At 47.3% G+C, this 23291-nt stretch overlaps 1 protein-coding gene across 1 annotated transcript; it reads right to left on the reverse strand.

Moving 5' to 3' along the window:
• Positions 1–19974: 19974 nt before the first annotated feature.
• On the reverse strand, positions 19975–20856 carry NFILZ (NFIL3 like basic leucine zipper; the record flags this gene model as incomplete). The annotated part of the gene is made up of 1 exon (XM_084885393.1): positions 19975–20856. The coding sequence occupies one exon, from the start codon at positions 20854–20856 to the stop codon at positions 19975–19977; it is 882 nt and encodes a 293-aa protein (XP_084741519.1).
• Between the last annotated feature and the right edge of the window lie 2435 nt (positions 20857–23291).

Genomic DNA, 23291 nt, shown 5'->3' on the forward strand with positions numbered 1-23291 from the left:
AGACATGTGCCCTGACTGGGAATCCAACCATGACCTCCTGGTTCATAGATAGATGCTCAACCACTGAGCCACGCTGGCCAGGCTTGAGTAATTATTCTTTATACAGCTTGTGTATCCTTACACAGTAAAGAAAAAGTGACTTTCAACACAACCTTCCCTGGAAGTTTCCCTAACATATTGAAATAACAAGATGACATCAATGGGAAATTCATCAAAAAACCTTGACCTTTAGTTTTTGATTTTGGATCTAATTTGTAAATTATCTTTTTTTTAAAAAGATTTTTTTTTTTTTTTTTTTTTTAGAGAGAGAGAGAGAGACAGGAAGGGAGAGGGAAATAAATATTATCAAATATCATCTGCACACCCCCTACCCCGGTTAGGGGGCTCAGCCTCCAACCCAGGAATGTGTCCTGACCAGGAATCCAACCTGGAGCACGGGAGAACATCCAGCCAACTGAACTGCACTGGTCAGGGCACTAAATTATCTTGACTTCTGACTTCTCTTTTGAGATTAGTCCATTTGGGATTATGTAGGTGTACAATCTCACAGCATTTGAAAAACACTGATGGGACTCTTCGACAATGTTTGTTTCATTCTGCACCCGAGAGTGTGTGTGTGTGTGTGTGTGTGTGTGTGTGTGTGTGTGTATGAGAGTGTTTATCGCATTTTGAGGTAGGGGTTTCAGGGTAGGACCCTTAGGTTGGGAAAATTTTTTCCTGACCACTTTCCGTGGGTTTTATTTTCATTCATGTCTTGACCAGAATGTCAAGAGTAGCATTAAACAGTTCATTTTATAGAATTTAAAAAAAGTAATACTCAGATATAGTAAAAACAAAGAAAGATACCATAAAACTATGAGCTGGCCCTGGCCAGTATGGCTCAGTTTATTGGAGTGTTGTCCCATACACCAAAAGGTTGTGGATTCAATTCCTGGTCAGGGCACCTACCTAGGTATTGGGTTCAGTCCTCAGTTGGGAAAACTACAAGAGGCATTTTTCTCTCTCACATTGATGTTTCTCTCACTCTCTCTATCCCTTTCCCTTCCTCTCTCTAAAATCAATGAACATGTCCTCAGGTGAAGATTGAAAAAAGAAAAAAAAAAAAAAAAAAAAAAAGCTGATTCCTCAACTTTGCAGGCCAGAAGGTATTGTCATAAAATATTCAAAGTGAAGAAAAGCAAAGACCTATGTCTAAGATTACTCTACACAAGAAGGCTATTATTTAGAATCAAAGGAGAGGGGGGTCTTATAAGATGAAGAAGAAATTATCTGGAGTAGATTCTGACTTTAACCTTGAGCTCTCTGCTCTGGATTTAAATAGCCTTTTATTTGTTCGTTTGTTTGTTTGTTTATTTTTTATTCTCACCTGGGGATATTTTTGATTGATTTCTTCGAGAGAGTGGAAGAGTGAAATATCAATGTGAGAAAAATACATCGATCTGTGGGTTGCCCTGACTAGGGCCTGAGTTGGGGAGGATTCTGCAACTGAGGTATGTGCCCTTGACCGGAATTGAACCTGGGATCCTTCAGTCCACCACCGATACTGTATCCACTGAGCCAAACCAGCTAGGACAAATCTTCTTGATGATATCCCAGGACAAGGTCACATCTATCCCCAGAGGAAGGGAGGAAAGGTGGAAGTACAAAAGATCAAAGATAATTATCTAACAATGGAAGGCTTTATTTATTATCGGGTTAAATTCCATGTTTATTTCTACAGTGTAAGAGGAAAATAAGTATAATGATCAAAACTTCACAGAGAATAAATTGTGATTATAGAAAGCAATCTCAACCAGAGCCTGGTTTAAGCATTCCATACTTTGCCCCCTGTTTCCAATGCCCCCAAAAGATAGCCACAAAATCCATTTGCCAAGACATCCCTGGGTCTGAGCAAAAATCCACCTCCTTGTTGGTTTCCCCAACTGATTATCTAATGTTCTCTGACACTCTGATGTTCTTGAGCCCACCCTGAATTCCCAACAAGTGATGAAGCCCGGTATCCACCACAAAGACTCATGTTCTGCTCGAGTCTCCCCCACAATAACCCTCTGAAGAACCCCTTCAGCGTCCAGTCCATCCCCCAAGTTCTATCCTCCCCCAAAATTCTGCCCTCCTGTTTCCCCAGAGTTTCTCCTTCCAGGTCTCCCAGAACCCATATCCCATATCTACCCCCAAAGGATACCATATTCTGAGACCCCAAACCCTCAGGGTGGTCCCCATTGTTTTCAGCCCCCAAAATACTTCTACATGAACTTTCTCACAGTGCACCTTCTGAATCTGTTCCTCAGCCTTTCAAATCCTCCCCCAGGACCATCCCAGGATGACCCCACTAATGCCCTCGGCCATCTCCTGTGTTCTGATCCTCAAAGACTCTCCCAGGGTTACCCATGATGAACATCCAGAACACCCCACCCTGGAGTTTTAGATTTCCCAGAACCCATGTCCCAGGCCCTAACCCTAACCCTAATCCCGAGTCCTATCCCTTTAGTAAGACACTTTTAACAGTAATGTTCTGGAGGACTTCTCAGCCCATTGTGGCCTGAGGCAGATACCCCAGATGGGGTCTCCACCTGAACAGTGGCTCTCTCCCCCAACCCTCATTAGGTTTCCAGGGGCCAACTGCTCTATCTCCCTATCTCACCCTATTCCATTAGTTCATTCTAAGTCCACTCCATCTCTCCAGACCTCATTAAACCTGCTCCTGCAACACCAAAGTCCCTGCCTTAAGGACGCCCTTCAAGACCTCTCCTCCATACTGTCCCTACAAGGGCCTAGAGTGGGAGTCCAGCCTCTCAGGATGGGGAAGTTTGGCATTCTCCCCACAGGATGCCCTGGTCCCTGCTCCTTCCTGCACCCTTGTTCTCAGCCACACTGGGCCCCTGCCCGAGGCAGGACTCTCTGCCATTACATTATCCAGCTCATCTAAATCTCAGGATTCCCCACCCAGCACCCTGGACATATCCTCCCAGTTGATCAACAAAATAAGAAGGAACTGCCAGAGCTTATTTATGTTCATATTTGGTATCCTCTTCCCCCAGTCTAAAGAATCATTCATTCTTTCATTCATTTAATCAGTCAATATTTAGTGAGCATCTCTCACAAGCTCTCTGTTTTTTCTGTTTCTCTCTCACACTCATCTTCCAGCACTTGCTTTTCCAGGGTGAAAACTCATTTATTTGTGGAGCATCCCCTCATCCCCCACATCTACCATCAGAAAAATGGGTGTGACGGCCCTAGTTATTCCCATGTGCCATGTCCCACTGTGGCCTGACGACTGGACAGGGCTCTAAGAGAGGGTAGTCCTCAGCTGAGGGGAGAACCCCACAGTCAGGCCCAAATCTGCAGATGGCAAATATGCAGGGTTCGACCCCCTGCCTCTCCTCTCCACCAGGCCAGCAGCTTCAATCTGCAGAATCAGCAGCAAACCCACAGGAGGTTACAAGGTAGCGAAGGGAAACATCTCCTTCCTTCCACAAGGGGGCATCATCTCCAAGCTCAAGACAAATAAGGCATGGCATTTAGAACCACAAAGATGGCAGCAAACCACACATGCCAGACTTCAAGTGAGACCCACTCCACACACACACACACACACACACACACACACACACTCACAGAAGGGATGTGGGACAGGCTGTCTCAAATGCTACAGGAAGTTAGGAGGATGCAGAAACCCCCACAACCCGTAGGCTGCTGGGTGGACTGTCATTTAGAACAGACTAAGGTTCCCCGGACTCCAAACCTTATCGGGGGTAGAAATTTCCTCTACAATCCTCAGGTCTTGTGCCATCGTATCTGCATATTCCCAGGGATGGGGAACTCATTACCTCAAGTATGCTGTTAGAAATCACACCTCCTCTACACCCTCTGCCCGTCAGACCCCCACCCTGACACTGAGAGCACTGAAGACCCCGGTCTTCCTCCCTCATGCCCACACACATCCCTCGAGCCTGATCTCTTTGTGTGGATTATGGGACCTTCTTGGCCTTGCTGTGTGCCTTTCTGTCCTGCTGGGTCATGAAGCAATGGCAAAAGCGTGGGCCCCACATTTTGTACCACAAAAGTATGATTTAAGGGGATGTGTGTATGCCAAGGTGATAAGAAGTGGACTTGTGATGGTTAATTTTATGTGTCTACTTGGCTATGCCAGGTGCCCAAACTGTCTGATAAAAGGCCAGTCTAGGTGTTGCTGTGAAGGTATATATTTTTTTAGATGAATTAACATTTAAATCAGTAGACTTAGAGTAAAACAAATTATCCTCTACAATGTGGGAGGGCCTCATCTGGTCAGTTGAAGGCCCTAATGAAACAAAAACTCGCCTTGCCCAAGGAAGGAGGCCTTCTGGCAGCAGACTGCCTTTGGATTCCAACTGCAGTTCCTCCTGGGTCTCAAGCCTGCCAGTCTATCCTGCAGATTGGACCTGTCAGCTCCTACAATTTATCTCTTTCTCTCTGCATCTTATTGTTTCTGCTTCTCTGGAGGTCCCTAACTAATGGATATGCCAAGCCCCTGCCTACCTCAGGACCTTGACCCCTCCTATTTCCTCTACTCAGAATGTTTCTTCTCGTGTCTTATCTTATCCAAGGTAACCACGTTCTCAGAATGATACAAACCTCTGATTCTATAAAAAGATGATTAAAACAACTGACTTCATGTAAACATCCAGAAAAATCTGTAAGGTAAATATCACCCTAAACAAAGTCAAGCCAAAGGACAAATTAAAAATAAATTCAATAAATCATTTTTTAAAAAATCAAATGACAGAGTATACTATAAATAATACAAGGAGCCTTTGGAAAACAATAAGAAAAATACTACAACAGTCATGAAAGTTATCAAAGGATACAAATCTTTAGTTCACAAAGAAAGAACAACAAATGGTTCTTAGTCACAGGAGAAGATTCTCAACCTCATAATGAAAATGAACATTAAAACTATACTGTGATACCATTTTTAACCCATCAGATTGGCAAAGATCAAAAGGTTTGATGACCAAGTCATGTAGGTGAGGCGGTGGGAAAATTGGCAGCATCTTACCGTGATGATGAAAAAGGAAATTGGTACAAATCCTATGCAGGACAAGTTGCAATATCTACTTAAATGACAAATTCACACACCTTCTGACACAGCTATCACACCTCCAGGAATTTCTCCTTCAGAAACAATCACTCTTATGTTAAATTACTCAAGTGCAGCTATCCAGTGAACACTGAAGCACACACAACAATGTCATGTGTTTTCATGAGAAAGGGTTAGATAAGTTTCATTAAGACATAGAAAAGGCTACACATCTGTGAAAAAGAAACCAGAAAGCTGTGTTCACTGACATGGAGTGATAGCCAAGATATATTTTAAGTAAAAAGAAGAATGAGGAGGGGGAGGAGAAAGAGGAGAAAAAGAAGACTTGGAATGACCTGTTATTATTTATGTAAAAACAGGAACAAATGAATGTGTAGATATTTTTTGAAAAGGCCTAGACTATTTCTGGAAGATCTCACAGCGGCTGCTTCTGTAATAGTTTCTAAGATTTATTTCATTATTACACACAAAGGAGCAGTCATTTTCAGGCATTTCCTCTAATTGCCTCCCATGAATATTTTTAAAAATATTTTTATTGAATTTTTTACAGAGAGGAAGGGAGAGGGACAGAGAGCTAGAAATGTCTATGAGAGAGATTCATTGACCAGCTGCCTCCCGCACACCCCCCACCGGAGATGTGCCCGCAACCAATGTACATGCCCTTGACCGGAATCAAACCTGGGACCTTTCAGTCCGCAGGCCGACGCTCTATCCACTGAGCCAAATAGGTTTCAGTGCCTCCCATGAACATTTAATACTGCAGATCTATTGTATATCTTTTTATATATTCTATGTATATCTGCACTTTATACATAAAAATGGGCTTGTATTTTTGCCCACTATCAGACCCATCTCTTGGGGGTGAACACCCCCATTGAGAACTGGGGGTCACCGGGGGCCTGGGCATGGAGGTAGGCAGGAGATTCTCACTGCTTGCTCTTTTGAATTATTAAAATTTTGAATCGTGTAAATGTATTTTTTAAAACATGGATGTTTACTTAAGTTTTTCTGGCATCACTATGGCAGCTCTGTTTCCCTCCCTCTCCCTAGTTGTGCCCATCTGACTTCTGTTTGATTCCTTGTTAATGGATGGTGTCTCCTGTCTCAGCTATGAGTTTTGGGAGAGCAGGGACCCCGTGTGTATCATTTACTTGGCACACAGCCATGCCCAATTAAGGTTTGTTGAGCGACTGAATGAATGAGCCACAACATTGACTGAGCTGAGAGGAATCTTCCCAAGTAGGGAGCCCTCTCCCTCTTTTCCTCCTGGCATTGAGTCAGAGAAGACTGGATTTGAGTCATACCCTGTCACATGCTGTGTGACCTTGGACAAGTGACCTAACCTCTCTGAGCTTCAGTCAACACATAAAATGAGGGCAATATCAGTGCTCACTTCAGGGGGGCTTTATGAAGATTAAGCAAGATCACACAGGCCTTTTGGAAGTATGGAAGGACACATCTCACACTGCGGTTGTATTGGGGGCCTGTGACTGGAAGGAGGGGTGTGGTTCACATTTACCCTGAATATTTATGCATTGTTTGAAAGTTTCACAGTGCACATGACTACAAGGAAATAGATTTTTAAAAACTATTTTGAGTGATGAGCAAAATGGACTTGCTCAGTAGACAGTAACTGCCAAATAGATGGGGGTGAGACTGCTATTTTGACTAGAGAGTGCCAAATAGTATCCCAAGTCCGCTAGTCAACCACTGCCACTAAGACCCTCCCCCAGGGGTTTAAGCAGAGAGAGGACCCATTAAGTCACCTCCCAGACCTCGGCCAAAATCCAGATCTCCTGTTCTTTGGAGGGCCCAAGAGAGGAACTATTTGGGACAGGCAGGTCATTCCACCAGGCACATCCCAGACTGGGTAGAGATTAAGGTCTGCTGAGTGATACGGGGCCCAAAAGTGCAGTGTCAAAGCTTGTCTTCATTTTAATATTTGACAGCTTATTTGTCATGAAATTTTTATGATTATTTTGGCTTTTTATTTATTTTTATTTTTTTAAATATATTTTATTGATTTTTTTACAGAGAGGAAGAGAGACGGATAGAGAGTTAGAAACATCGATGAGAGAGAAACATCCATCAGCTGCCTCGTGCACACCTCCCACTGGGGATGTGCACGCAACCAAGGTACATACCCTTGACCGGAATCAAACCTGGGACCTTTCAATCCGCAGGCCGATGCTCTATCCACTGAGCCAAACCATCCAGGGCTAATTTGGCTTTTTAAAGTATTGCCTTGATGCCAGGGACTGGGAGGAGGGACCGTCATGGAATCCTACACTTCCAAAGGGGGAATTGAATGGTATGGTGACAATCTCAATTCAAGTCATCGCACAGAAATACTATTTAATTTATAAGCCTGGAGATCAAGAGCACAGCATGGTGAACAAAGACAACAGTATTGTACTGTGGCCATCAAGCTATATGAGACTAGAGCTAAGTTACTAAAAAGAAAAGATAATTATGGAATGTGGTAGAGGTGCTAATTATCCCTAAAATGACAATCATCTGACAACATATAAATGTGTCAAATTACATGTGGTACCCCTTAAATTTAAACATGGTCATAGATCAAATATATTTCAACTGAAAAAGGAAAGAAACAAATATTCCCCTTACATTTTGCTCAGGGGAATGCCTTGCTTGCTGGCCCTAATCCAGCCCATGGACACAGACGAATGGAGGCTGGAGGAGCTGAGCCAGTTTGCAGGAGGTGGGCCCAGCGGGGGAGAGACCTGAAGATCAGGCTCCTGGAGACTATGGTCCAGGGCTCCTCAAGAGGGGAAGCCACAGGGCGTGGTCTCCATGGAACCCAGGAAATCACTGACACCACTGCCCCCAACTGGGGTGGGGCACCTGCAGCTGCTGGGCCCACTAACCCAGGGCTCTGCCCCAGGAGCAAGAGGCACCAGGCCAACATCTCACCTCAGCACAAAGGATTCAACTCAGCCCAGGGGAGGGCATGTTTCATTCTGAGAATGAATGCTGGTCTGAGCAGGATCTTATACATGTACATATATACCACCTACCCCCTCACCCTCAGCTGTCACCTGGGCCTCCTGAAACTTTGTGGGACACATGTGGCTAGCAGATATGGAAAAGTAAAGGGAGGGGAGGCTGGGCCTGGTGACAGAGTTCAAGATCGGGGGCTAATTGATTTGCCCAGAGCCCCACTGATGACCCAGCCACTGGGCAGTGAGTGAAAAAGCTGAGCCAGCTCACCTGGCTGGCAGTTATCCTCAGGTGGGTCATCTTACCTCCTGGGCCTCGATTCTTCCATCCCCTCCCCCCAGCCCATGCCTCCCCCAGTCCAAGTTGTGACCCCCACCCCTCCATGGGCACCTAGTATTTCCCCCTCCCCTTTCTTGTCTGTCCCACATTTGGGAACCCTGTGAATCTCTTCTGCAAAAAGAGAATCTGACCACACTCCTGCCCTATTCAATATCTTTCGATGGCTCCCCATGCCTGGTTCTAAACAGTTTCCCCCAAACCCCACTGACCACTGACCCAAAGCCTGCTCACTCCATGGCTCCCTTGGGAGTCTGCAAACCATTCCCACACGCCTCTTTCTGTCCCTGGAAGTCAGCACTTTCCCTCTCACCTCAGGGCCTTTGCATGAGCTATTCCTTCCACCTGAATCTAATGCCCCACTCAGGCAGCAGGGAGAGAAACCTGTTTATGGCACTTGTTGAATAGAAGTAAACATATTATAAGTCAAGTATTCAGGGACTCCCCTTGTTCTTAAAGGAAGTAGGTTTCTCCTTGTGGAAGTAACAGAAGCTGATGGGCTGTTTTCAGTCTCCCAGCTTCCAGTTCACCCTCATGGGACTCATACCCATTTATAGTGCCCTCCTCGGAGCTCCTAGGCCAGGTCAGGTTCCCCCATCTCACAACTTGGTGACCCAGTTTCATCAGCAACTCTCATTTATGGATCTTCCAAATCTCTCTCTCTCTCTCTTTCTCTCTCTCTCTCTCTCTCTCTCTCTCTCTCTCTCTCTCTGTCTCTCTCTCTCTCTCTCTCTCTCTCAGTGCCCATTCTGGCTGCTTCATACACAAATAAATAAATAGATATAGATAGATATAGATATAAATATGTAATATATAACATATTATAGATATACAATATATAGATATAATTATATATCTCTAAATCTATAGATTAATATAAATATTGTTAAAGATAAATATTATTGGATATATGTAAATCTATAGAGAGAGCCGTCTATATACCCTTTTATATCTACACTAGAGGCCCAGTGCACAAAATTTGTGTACTCACGGGGGGGGGGGGGGTTCCCCTCAGCCTGGCCTGTGTCCTCTCAAAGTCTGGGAACCGTCGGGAGATGTCCAACTGATGGCTTAGGCCCAACTGATAGGGAGCAAGCCTAAGCCGTCAATTGGACATCCTTAGCACTGCTGTGGAAGTGGGAGAGGCTCCCACCACTGCGGCTGCACTCACCAGCCGTGGGCCTGGCTTCTGTCTGAGCTGCGATCCCCCTGTGGGAGCGCACTGACCACCAGGGAGCAGCTCCTGCATTGAGTGTCAGCACCTTGGTGGTCAGTGCACATCATAACGACCAGTTGTTCTGCTGTTTGGTAGATTTACATATTAGTCTTTTATTATATAGGATATAGATGTAGAGTGAGATAGAGAGATAGAACTATAAATTTATAATTGTTGGTCCTGGCTTATTTGGCTAAGGCAGTAGTCGGCAAACTGCGGCTCGCAAGCCACATGCGTCTCTTTGGCCCTTTGAGTGTGGCTCTTCCACAACATAATACAAGTGGCAACGCACATCGTGGCCTATGCGAAGAAGTCGGTTTTTGGCTCTCAAAACAAATTTCAATCCTTATACTGTTGATATTTGGCTTTGTTGACTAATGAGCTTGCTGACCACTGGGCTAAGTGAATAGAACATGTGCCTGCAGACAGAAGTGTCCCAAGTTCAATTCTGGTCAAGGGCACATGCCCAGGTTGTGGGCTCGCCCCAGTGTGGGGCATGCAGGAGGCAGCTGATCAATATTCTCAACATGGGTCTCTCTCTCTCTCTTTTCCTCTCTGAAATCAATAAAATATATATATATATTTTAAAAATTATAATTGATAAATAGGTAGATGACTGATAGGTAATAGAGTGATATAGAGGTAAATTAGATAGATAGATAGATAGATAGATAGATAGATAGATAGATAGATAGATAGCAGGATAGTTAAATAGTTAGATTCATTCATCCATGGTTTACCTGTGACAAGGCCAGCTCAAAATACCCATTCTTTGCCTCATAACTGATTAGCTGAACTGCTGATCCCCACTGACCAGTCAGAACAAAATGCTTGCTAACTGAGCTTTGGTTAAGCTCCTCTCCTCCATCCAGACTTCTGAACTTAGCACCCTCACCCCGCACCCCAGCCAGCAGACAGCCCCTCCTGAGGACAGGCAGTGCAGGGGTAAACATCCTCCGATGGCTGTCCCGTTCCCATCCCCCATCCCCATTCTTCCATCTCACCTTCCACACCTGGTTCTTTCCAGCCTTGTCCTCTCTGCTCTATTAAAATGAATAAATAAAAAAGGCTTTTGCCCTAACTCTGGAGAGGCCTGCAGGCTCCTGTCAGAGCTCTCGCTGTGGCACAGCCCTCTCCTCTGCCCTGGCAGAAACCCTCTGAACGAGGCTCTCCTGACTAAGGCCACTGGTACTTTATTCACAGCCGCAGGGAGTATTTTGGACTTTTTCAAGAAGCAAGAGGGAGCCATGGGAGGGCTGAGAGCAGGGAAGGGGCCTGGTGAGGGCAACCCAGTGGACTGGAGGGTTAGGGGGCGCTGAGAAGGGAGCTGGCAGCCCAGGTGGGAAGTGGGTGGATTCGAGCTGCATTTTGTAGGGCAGGGGGCAGAAGCATGAGAGTTATTGGTGGGTCTCTGGAGGTCCCCTAACCTTGGGCACAATCAATTCCAAGAATTTTGTAGTTTGTGGCAAGAACAGCCAAGGAAAAAGGCTCAGATGAGGAGGGGAGAGTAAGATTGGGGCATGGTATGTGTGGTGAGGACCCCAGGATACTCATCCATCAGGGAGGCTTAGAACTATAGAACATCAGAGCCTGATTGGGGAAACTGAGGCACAGAGCCTCTCAGTGCCCTGTCTGAGGCTGTCCAGTGTGTCCGGGCCAGAGCTGGAATTCAAACCCAGGTTCCCTGCCTCTCACACCAGCTGGTCCCACTGCTCTCTCCTGCTTCCTGAGGAAATGGGATTTGAGTGACTCCTGGGTTTGACAGGGGACAGGAGTGAGGGCATTCTGGGTGGAGGCACAGCAAGAGTAAAAGTGTGGAGGCTGGGGCAAGGGAAAGCAAGAGGCAGGAAGTGGGTAAAAATAGCAGCAGCATGAATCAGGGCCTCCTACCTGCCGGAGGCTACGCTAAGTGCCTGGCAGGAACTATTATCTTTATTCTGTAGAGGGAAACTGAGGCGCAGAGAAGTGACACAAAGGCCTCAGAAGCAGTGCAGAGCCCTCTCCCCTGTGTCTGGGCTTGGAGGGGGGCAGGTGTATCCTTCGTCCCTTTTGCACCTCCCACCCAGGCCCCAAGACAGGAAGACAGTCAGTGGCCAGGACAGCCCAGCCAGAGAGTGGAGGAGGGGCCAGGCCAAACCACAGGTGGGATTTCTCAGAATTTACAGTATGATGGGGGAGGGGAGGCTGGGGCTGCCCCTGGCACATGCACAGCAGCAGGGAGAGAGCGGGCAATGGGGGACTCCGGCTCTGAGCTTGGACTCCACACCTGTAGGCTTATGAGAGGGGGCTCCTCTCTTTCCCATTTGCCAACTCCCTTGAGTCAACAGCCCCCAGGACAGGGCATTGGGGGCCCCAAATGGGGAGATATGAAGGGGCCCCTTGCACACCCAGTCTCTATCATATGTGTGCATATGTGTGTTTCATGCTTCCACTCGGGCCCCAAGCACACATGTGTACATGCATGTGTCATTTCGCACATACACAGGTGGGAGAGTGTGTGTGTGTGTGTGTGTGTGTGTGTGTGTGTGATCCCCACCCTGCCAGGCCCAGGCCCATCACCTCCAACCACCCCCATTCCCTTAAGGTCCTGTGTCCACTCTGGGACAGACAGGGGCCATCTCCTTCCACCTCTCTTCTGCACCCTGCACCTAGTTCCCTCATCTCTGTCTCAGATGGCCATCTGTCCTCTGTGCATGGCAGACTTATTTTTAAAAAATATATTTTATTGATTTTTTTTACAGAGAGGAAGAGAGAGGGATAGAGAGTCAGAAACATCGATGAGAGAGAAACATCGATCAGCTGCCTCTTGCACATCCCCCACTGGGGATGTGTCCACAACCAAGGTACATGCCCTTGACCAGAATTGAACCTGGGACCCTTCAATGCTCTATCCACTGAGGCCGATGCTCTATCCACTGAGCCAAACCGGCCAGGGCAGAAGACTCATTTTTTAACATTTAAATCATATATCAAAGTTTGCATTTTAAAGTGCACAATTCAGTGACATTTCGTGCATTCACAAGGTTGTTCAACCACCACCTATATCTAGCTCCAAAACCTCTTACCCCAAAAGGAAACTCAGGACTGATTTAGCAATCATACCCCTCCCCCCAGCCCCCACAACCACCGACCTGCTTTCTCTCTGTGTGGATTTGTCTCTTCTGAAGAGTTCATAGAAGTGGAATCAGGCTTCATATGGCCTTTTTCACTGGCTTCTTTCACTCATGTTTGCCAGGTCTTGGTTCATATGTTTCTGCCTCCGAGGGACCTTCCTTGACCTCCCCGGTCCCTGAATGCCCCAGCCCAGTGGTTGGCAAACTCATTCGTCAGCAGAGTCTAATATCAACAGTACAACGATTGACATTTCTTTTGATTGAAATCTCTTTTGAGAGCCAAATTTTTTAAACTTAAACTTCTTTTAATGGCCACTTCTTCAAAATAGACTCGCCCAGGCCGTGGTATTTTGTGGAAGAGCCACATTCAAGGGGCCAAAGAGCCACATGTGGCTCAAGAGCCACAGTTTACCGACCACTGCCTCAGCTCTCGGCTTCATAAACTCATGTCTCTCAGCAGCATATGACATAACCCTGACATATCTGTCCATTCAGGGGTTATCCATCTCTGTCTTAAAGCATAGGCTCAGAGGGCAAGGAATTGATTTCATTCTCTCAGAAAGTGGTGAATAGATGAAAGAATGAATGAGGAATGAATGAAGGACCCATGGCACACCCTCCTTTCTTTCTTGTCTCCCTCTGTCCCAGTATGTGGTCCCTGGTTCTTTGTCGAATCTCAGATACAATTCAACAACATTTAGCGCACACCTACTGTGTGCCGGGTCCTGTCCCAATCACCAGAGCTCCCGCATTAGAAGGACAGGCTCCCTGCCCTGGTGACGTCTTCATCCTCGAGGTGGAGACAGATTCCAATCTGGGGACACAGGATGTAACTGCTGTCAAAGCCGTTACTCGGAAGACAAACGGTTCATACCCAACTCGTTTATTTATTCAACAAATATTTATTGAACAACTACTGTGTGTAGCACCGGCATAAATGACCACAAGTATTTTAGTGCGGATGTTCATGGAAAGCCTTTCCTTAGGAAGTAGCGCGTCAGCCAAAACCCGAGTACAGGAAAGGAGACTCATGTAAAGGCCGAGGATGTTGACACGGGATTACTAGACAGAGGGTTGCTAGACTTAGTGGGGTGATCGCATTGTAAGGTATAAAAATATCTAATCTCTAATTGCACACCTGAAACTAAAATCACTTATAGAGTATTGAACGCCCGCTATACTTAAATAAGAATAACTTTTAAAAATTAAAATAAAAAAGACGGGAGGAAAAGCATTGCAGCAGAGCGAGAAGCAGTTCAAGGAAGAGAAAGTTGGCCACAATGCCAGTGCAGTAATGAGGAAGGAAAGAGCTCATTTGCCATTGGCTCTGTGATGTAGGCAAGGAATGCAACTGCTCTGAGCCTCAGTTTACCCACCCATTAATGAGGATAATTATAACGAAGCCTTCTGCGGGGGGATGAAACAAAGTCCAAGGCACTGGCACTGGCCCAGACCAGGTGGCGGGAAAGGATGCCACTTGTCCCAGGTGACAGACAGACCTTGGTGTTGTTCACGGACACTGTGGGGCAGGTGTCATTCTCCGCCTCCCTCTCACCCTGTGGTCTTTCAGGCTGTCCTCCCCACTGCCACAGGCTGGAGCCGCCTTATCTCCAGCTCATCTCCGGCTCTTCCTGTTTAGCTGAACCCACCCTCCCCCACTTGTCCAAAATGGCTGTTTAGTGGAAGGGGGCTTTCTGAAGAAGAGAAGAGAAACATCTGCCTGTTCCTTCCATGATTCCACTTCACGGAACAGCTTTACCTACACACACACACACACACACACACACACACACACACACCCGCCCCAATATCTCAGACAGAGTCAGAGGAAGGGACTGGATGAACATTTTGCTCAGGGGCCTGTGGGTCGCTTGTGGGGGGTGAGTGACACCAACCCTGTGGTCAGTCACCACCTCCCTCAGATGATGAGCCAGCTCTCATGTGTTTGTGGGGTGTGTTTACTTATTTTTGACTCAGCCTCACACACACAGGATAGAGTGGGGGTGGGAGGGGAAGGGACAGTTACAGGAGAAATATGCTCAGAAACTCCCCGGCACCCCCATCTCACTCAAACAGGAAGACAGAGTCCTCACCTGGACCCACAGGCCCTGCATGGCCTGCCCCCCCATCACCTCCCTGTCTTTACTCCTCCCTCTCTCCCCAGCCAGAAGGGTCTCCTCCATGTTTCTCCAACTGGTCGGGCACTTTACACAGACTGTTCGCTCCGCTTACTGAGTCTTCTTCCTCCAGCACATTCTTCACTCCCTCAAGTCTCTGCTCAAAGGTCACCTTCTCAGCAAGGCCCTTCCTGACCTCTTTAATTCTTATAACCCACCCACATTACCTCCCCCTAGTCCCCTACTTCTTTATTCTCCATGACACTTACCGCCACAGATTCTCCTATGCTTTTTTTCTATCTGTCCCCCCACTGGGCTGTAAGCACCACAGAGTTAAGGACCACATCTATTTTGTTCACTGTACTTTCCTCAGTGTCTGAGACACAACATATGATCAGTAAATATTTGCTAAGTGGATAAAGGAATTTTTAGAATAAATGAATGAATTCCGATTATGGTCGAACCAGAAATGTAGCTCGGGGCTCTCCCCCGCCCCTCCCCCCCCCCACCCCCCCCCCGCCCCTAGCTAAAGCAAAAAGGGAAATAGGATTACATTTACCATGAGAATAAAGCAACCCAGTTCAAGGGAAAGGCTCTGTGCCCAGCCATTTATGTACTTCTTCTCATTTACTCTTCATAAGAAGTCTCTCAAGGGAGACTCAGTGATGTGTGAAGCCAGGTGGAATGCTGGTTCTGCCCAGCACCTGAACCATCTGCTAAACACTAAGCCAACTTTTACCAACTAGGATTATAAAAATATGCATATTTCAAGGCCTAGAAAGTCTGAATTCAGGAGGTCTGTAATTGAACAAGTATCTCTAAGTGATTCTTTTGATCAAAAAAGTTTGAATAATGACACTTCATACAATAGAATAAAAAAGTGTGAAATGCCTAAATGTGAAAAGCAAAACTTTAAAACATTTATAGAAACATTTAGGAGACTCTCTTTATGATTTTGAGACATGGGAGGATTCTTAAACAAAACAAAACTATACAAATCATAAGAGATTGATACATTTGGCTATATCCGATTTTCCAACTTTTGTACAACAACAGGAAGGAAAAAAATAAAAAGACAAGTAAAAAAATGATGTTCCTAAGTGACAAAGGATGTATATCTAGAATATATAAAGAGCTCTGATAAATCAAGAAAAAGGTAACTATCCCAGCAGGACAGGCAATTATAGATGAGGAAACCCAAGTGGCCAACCGACTTTGGCAAAGATGTTCAACAGGTTAAAATCATTTTACATACCGGATTGTCAAAAGTCAAACAGTCCATCAAAACCAACTGTTGGCAGAACTTAAACTTCTTTTACAAGGGACTATAAATTGGAAATACCACTGTGTGGGACACTTTGGCAATATCCAGGTTGAGGACAGGTATCTCTTAGGATCTGTGATTCTACTCGTGTGTATCCACCACCAGCCAACTTTGGCCTACAGGGCAATTCCAGTTGCACCTGCTTTGGGAAATGAATTTTATTGAAACACAGCTCCACCCACTTGTTTCCACATTGTCTATGGCTGTCAAGCAACAATGACAGAGTGAAGTAGATACAACAGTGGCTGTCTGTCCCACAGAGCAAAACCATAGTCCCTTTCTGACCCCCATTCAGAAAAAGTTTGCCAGCCCTCCTCTGAACGGGCCACTAGGAATCCTTGTCTACTGCGCATATGGATCTCCCCGGGATCTTGGTAAAATGCAGGTTCTGATTCACCAGTCCTAAGTGGGGCTTCAGATTCTTCTCTCCTAACAAACTCCCCGGTGAGGCTGAGGCTGCTGGTCTGTGGACCATGATTTGAGTAGCAAGAATCCAGGGAACACAGGATTCAGCCAGGATGTCTCTGTGAATCCTTATTGACAAGACAGAGAATGTGGCCTCACCAGCACCTTCAACACATTTTCTGTCTGCCCCTGCCATCACCAGCGATGATGCAGACTTCCATTCAGGGTTTATCGCACCCTTTACAGACCCGAAGCTAAGTGGATAAAGGAATTAGGAAGAAAGGTCATGTATTCACAGGCACGGAGATCTCACCGGCCTTCAAGGGTGGGTGGAAGAGGAAATGGAACACAAGGTTGCACAATGCCTTAAAATGCAGCCCCCAAGTCAATCATGATTGTGACGGGCAAACCCTGAGGGGCCCGTGGATACTGCAGGGTGGGGCATGGCACTGGAGTACTTTCAGCAGCTGCCAGGCAGCCACGTGGGAGGTGGCCAGCAGTCCATTAGCTTTTGGCAGGGGACACAGAGCCTAACATTGGAGAGTAATCAACATGTATAGAGTGAATGTTCTAGATAGTCCGAAAGTTTCCTTTTGCAAACTCCTCAGGCTGGAGCACGTCCTCCCTAATCCATTTCCTATTTGACACATTCTGGAAGCTCAAAAAAATATTTCTTGATGAAATATATATATTTGATGAATAAGAAATGATGAATATTCAGTTCCAAGAGTCATCATATTTAAATACCATGGACAATAATAACAAGAGCAGGCTAGATGAAGGGGATTTTGAAGAATGAGAGTTATATTTCCCCTGATGATTGCACTGCTCTGGGGCTGGGCAGCTGAGAGCTTCCTAAGAAGGAAGGGAAGAGAGGGCAGTTGACATTTGTTCAACATTTGTTGGGTCCGAAGTGTTATATACACAACAAATGAGATTTCATATTCTCAAACCATCTGAGCAAGTGTGCTGATTTCTACTTTCCAGAGGAAAAACCAGAGTCTCCTTCCACCATCCCTGTTGCTTCCAAACGGAGGAGGGGTGAGGAAGGGGATCACTCAGAACTGAATAAGAGTGGGATTAGAGGTAGAAGTTGGCAAGAAGCAGGTTCTCATTCTAGAAAAGCAGTGGTGTCCGGGTTTTGCAGGCAGTGAGTTCTCCATCCTAGACAGGGCGGCCCCTCATCAATAGACACCGGGGGGCCTTCCTGATGTGGAGATTCTATGATTTGCTTTAGGCAGACAATTCTCTGGCCTCTTGCAACTGGTGTTGGAAGGTCAAAGGGGGTAAGTGTGACCCCAAGGTGGCCAGCACTCACTCCCCTGAGTCCATGGGGTGTGAGTGTGCTGTGCCCAAACACCTCAGGCACCTTGGACACACTGGCTGGGTGGCATCACCAAAAGCACCAACCCACCCACACCTCCCAGCAGCGGATGCTACTCAGCGGCACCTGCTCCCTCCTTCCCTCTCCCCTTAGGGTTTAACTCTCCCCTCAGTCAGAAGCAGAGCTGCATTACAGGCTTCTGAAGGACCAGCCACGGGGGATGTGCAGTGTCTTTGTGTTGAGAGTTGGCTCCTCGGCAACCCCAGTCTACCCCTTGCAGCTGTGAGGGCCGGCTGGGGAGAGACAGGCCAGTGTCCCTCGTTCAGGCAGCGCTCCTTCCTGCCTCCCCATGACTCCCTTGGGAGATGTGAGGCTCTAAGCCAAGCTTAAAGGTGGGGAGAAGGCAGGACACTGGGGACTTCCCACCCATCTGTGTCCAGGGGCAGAGCCTGAGCTGGCAGCATTGGTATTTGGAAGGGCAGGTGCTGGCTGATCCCCCATGTCTGACTGCTGCAGCTGCGACCACTAGGAATCCTTTCTCTGGGAATCCTGGTAGGCAACACAGAGAAATGTGGCCTCATCAGCATCGTCAACGGGAGCTTGTTTTCTGCTCCAGCTGGAGGGCTGAGCTCCAGATGAAGAACTGGAACAAGTGGTGAGCTGGCGGAGGAGGGCGGGGCAGTGATGTGCGGGGCGCCCTGCACTGTCCAGCAGGAGCAGGGCTCCTGGGCTGCACACATTTGTGGTTGTGATAAACCCCTGGAGGTCTGCGCTTGGCAGGGGGTGCACCTGAGGCCAGCGAGCCAGCTGACCAGGGTGTTCAGGGCTCAGCCACAGCATCAGCCTAGAGGACCTCCCACAACTCTGCCCATCATTGGAGTTAGGTCTTTTTTATTTAAATATTTTTTACAGAGAGGAAGGGAGAGGGATAGAGAGTTAGAAATATCGATGAGAGAGAAACATTGATCAGCTGCCTCCTGCACACTTCCTACTGGGGATGTGCCCGCAACCAAGGTACATGCCCTTGACCAGAATTGAACCTGTGACCCTTCAGTCCACAAGCCGACACTCTGTCCTCTGAGCCAAACCTGATAGGGCTGAAGTTGGGTCTTTTTTAAAATCCAGAATCTAATAAGAGCTTTAAAACTATATGGTTTGTTGCTGTTGTTTTAAATAGAGGGCCTGAGTGAGAAACTGAGTTGGGATAAGGCTTTGATGGGCTCTGGGTCTTCGGGTCCCTGGGAAACTTTTCCTGAAAATGGGCCCTTCTCCCTTTGAGCGGGAGCGTGTGTGCTGGGCAGTAAGCAGCCGGGAGAGAGAAAACTGGCCCCACAGACACTGCAGACCTCCTCCGGTGACTCGCAGTCCTGGTCCAGGACCCAAAAGCAGCCACTGAAGTAGGTAAATCTATCCCAAAGTAGGTGGTAAGCAAACCAAAAAGAGAACACAAGAAACAGGAGAATTGGGACCTCTTGAGACATTCCTTCCTCCTTCAGCATGGTCTTCGGTAATGTATTTGTCCCCAAACCACCATCACCACACCCAGAACGGGAACCCCAAAGCCAGGAGGGTGTCTTCCTACTTGTCACTACGCTGAGCACAGAGGGAGGAGCACAAAGATCATATGTGGGTGGGTGTGGGACAAGTGAATTGTAAATAAATGAGAGAATGAATCAATGAACAAATGATAAACAAATGAGTACAAAACCGAGCGATTAAATGAATACTGGTAAATGAATGGAAGAGCAGACAAATGAACGGATGGATAGATGGAAGTGAAGGAGGAAGGACGGAAGGAAAGAAGGAAGGAAGGAAAAGGTAATTACCCAAAGCACATATTTTACAGAGGACAGGAGCCATGGTATGATCCAAGACAGAACCCCATACCCTCCTTCTAGGGGCCTGGTCACTGAGAAGTAGACTCCCAACCAGTCCCTCACCCCTGCTTCTCATAGACCTTGCCCAGTACTAGGAGCCTGTTCAAGGCCAAGCCACTCATCTCCTCCCCCATCCTCACCTCCCCGCCCCCCCCAGATAACCCATGCTCAGCCCCACCCCCACCCCCCCCTGCAGTCCTGGCCCTGCCCAGGGAAAGCCCTCAGAGGGGTCCCTGGCCCCCCTTGCAGCCTCCAGGTGCTCTGCCACAGGCCTGGGACTTGATGCGCAGTTTATGGGGCAGGGAGTGCTGAGCGAGACCCCCAGGATGGCTCCCTGAGGTGGAGCTGGGCACCCCAGATGCCAAGCCCAAGGGATCAGCAGTGGGTGTGAGTAACACCTCTGAGGGCCCCGAGGCCTGGCAACCAGTTTGCACAGGAGACCATAGCCCCCAGCAGGGCCAGAGCTTGGGCCTGGGTCCCCCGTGCCCACCCAGGATGTGACAGCTGAAGAAGGTCTTGGCTGGGACAGCAGCTTGCAAGGCCACATCCACATCCATTCTCTTGGGGTCAGTGGGGGCAGGGTCCTGGGGGAACCTGGAGGAAGTGGCCAGGCCAGTCCACCTGTGAGCCACTTGGCAGGCCTGGCATCCTGGAACCCCAGCCTCCAGGCAGCAGGGTCTCAAGACGCAGCCATGGGAGCCAGGCAGAGATGGGAGTGGTCCAGCCCCGGGGAGGGGGTGTTCCGTCCAGGGGGACGTCCACAGCAGAGCCTGCAAGGGCAGGCTCCGGGAGCTGCTGCCAGCAGGGGACAGGAGGCCCAGGTGACGCCTGAGCGCCCTCAGCTCTGCCCTGAGCAGAGCATTCTCCTGGAGCACCGCGGCCAGCCTGCCCTCCAGGGCCTGGTCATTGAGGCGCCGCTTCTCCCGGGATCTCTTGGCTGCTTCGTTGTTCTTCCGCCGCTTCTCCCAGTAAACTGTGTCCTTCTTCTCTTCCGGCAGGAACTCCCGCTGCCGACGCAAGGCCGGGCCCCTGCCCCGTGCTCCCTGTAGGATCTTGCTGCGACCTTGGAGAGCATCTGGCAGGCCCAAGAGATCCAAATCCATGGCAACCTGGGGGGACCTGGGGAACAGGGAAGAGGTCTTGGCCTGGCAGCAGGAGGCTGGCCTGGAGGACCCCTCCCTCTCATTTACTCTCCACCTTCTCCCGTGGGGGGGAATTTTTCCGGAGACCAGTGTGGGGGCAGAGGGGCGTGTATTTGAGAGAATGGGAGCTCCTAGGATGGTTTGATGCCTGGTGGAGGCGTGGATGAGGCCACTAGAGAGAAGCCACTCTGCTGGGAAAGGTGACCACAGTCATTTGCGCGGGGGGGGGGGGGGGGGGGGGGGGGAGGGCAGTGGGCACTATAATCTTTGCAGGGTTCCTTCCCCAACGATCTTACCCCTGAGAAGGTCAGCAGATAAACCAAGAGCGCAGTTCAATCTGAGCCCCAGGGTGAGATTCTTACAGGCTCTGGAGGAAGCAGAAGAAAGCCTGAACCTAGAAAGAGAGAATAATTGTCCACAGAGTTAATCGAAGTCAAGTTGGGGTCAGAAAAGAATTCACAATTTATCTGAACTGTGCCCATTTGTATACCAAGATCTCCATCTGTGACCAGTTTTATGCCTGCTCATCCATTCATAAGGTCATCTATTTACTCATCCACTCACTCAACTGTACATTTGCCTGTTCTTCTACCAACTTCCCAACTAACTCCTCATCCAGCCATTTGTCCACTTATCCACCCATCCACCATCTTACTTATCTCTCCATACACTCATTCAAATATCCACCTATCCCCCATCCATTCATACAAGCATCTGTCTAGCATACACTCATTCACCCATCCATCTAACTTTCTATTCATTCACCGACAGATTTATTTTTAAAGAAATAATATTGTGCCTACAGGTAACAAAGAAAAATACAAAAATATGACATCATAAACATTTTTTAATTTTGTACATCAAAGATACTATTCACAAAGTAAAAAAGACAACCCATAGAATAGGAGAAAATATTTGCAAATCACATAAGGGATTAATATCTAGAATATATAGAAAACTCCTAAAACTCAACAACAACCAAAACCTGATTCAAAAATGGGTATAGGACTTGATGAGACATTTTATCAAAGAAGATTTACACGTGGCCAGTAAGACAATGGGAAAATGTTCAACAACACTCATTAGGCAAATGCAATTCAAAACTACAATGAGATACCACCTCACAACAAATCTGATGCAACTGTCAGAAGACAGCAAGTGTTGGACAGGATGTGGAGAGATTAGAACACTTGTGAACTGTTGGTGGGAATGAAAAATGGTGTCTCCATGTGGAAAACAGTACCCATGCCTGCCCCCCTCCTACCCCCCGCCCCCGAAAACTCTTAGTCCTAGCCAATGCCCTGGACACTACTTCTCCCCGCAAACACACACAGATTGCAACCCTAGAATTCTGGCATAGGCTTATAAAAGTGTGAATCTCTTAGATTCCTAAAAGCAGTGCTCACTTCACACCCATCTTCCCACAGAGGATAAAAATAAACAAGTGAGGAAGATACTACACGAATATTTTTTGGATAAACCAGTGCTTGAATTTTTTGGATAAACCAGTTCATTTTTTAGAATGAACCAATGAATGCATGAATATTTTTGGATGAGCCAATTAATGCATAAATAGTTTTTGCATGAACTAATGAATGCATGAGTATTTGAATAAAAATGTCACTCCAATCATTTTTTACCATAATAAATTTTAAAAATATATATTTTATTGATTTTTTTTACAGGGAGGAAGAGAGAGGGATAGAGAGTTAAAAACATCGATGAGAGAGAATCATCGATCAGCTGCCTCCTGCACACCCCCTACTGGGGATGTGTCCGCAACCAAGGTACATGCCCTTGACCGAAATCGAACCCAGGACCCTTCAGTCCGCAGGCCGACGCTCTATCCACTGAGCCAAACCGGTCTCGGCAACCATAATAAATTTAATTTTTTTAAAAAGGATGCCCTAATCGGTTTGGCTCAGTGGGTAGAGCATCGACCTGTTGACTGAGAGGTCCCAGGTTTGATTCTGGTCAAGGGGCATGTACCTTGGTTGCAGGCACATCCCCAGCAGGAGGTGTGCAGGAGGCAGCTTATCAATGTTTCTCTCTCATTGATGTTTCTAACTCTCTATCCCTCTCCTTTCCTCTTTGTAAAAAAAAAAAATCAATAAAATATATCTTTAAAAAAAGGATGAGTGAAATACGAATGAAGGAACAAATGAGCAGACAAAATAATGCTCAGGGCAGGACCCTGAGAATGGAGTCCATGAGCCTGAATGGGTTCTCTCTTTCTTAGAGAGCTGCACCAGGGTCTTTCACCACACACACAGCTCATCTAAGCACCAGCCAAAATAAGTCCCCAAACCAGCTCTCATTCAGCGTCCTTGTCCCAGTAGCCACAGCATCCTCCTGCCACCCTCCTGGCCACGTCCTGGGGGGCCCTCAAGCAGGGT

Source organism: Pipistrellus hanaki (assembly GCF_964339955.1).
Source record: "Pipistrellus hanaki genome assembly, chromosome: 5".
NCBI lineage: Eukaryota > Metazoa > Chordata > Mammalia > Chiroptera > Vespertilionidae > Pipistrellus > Pipistrellus hanaki.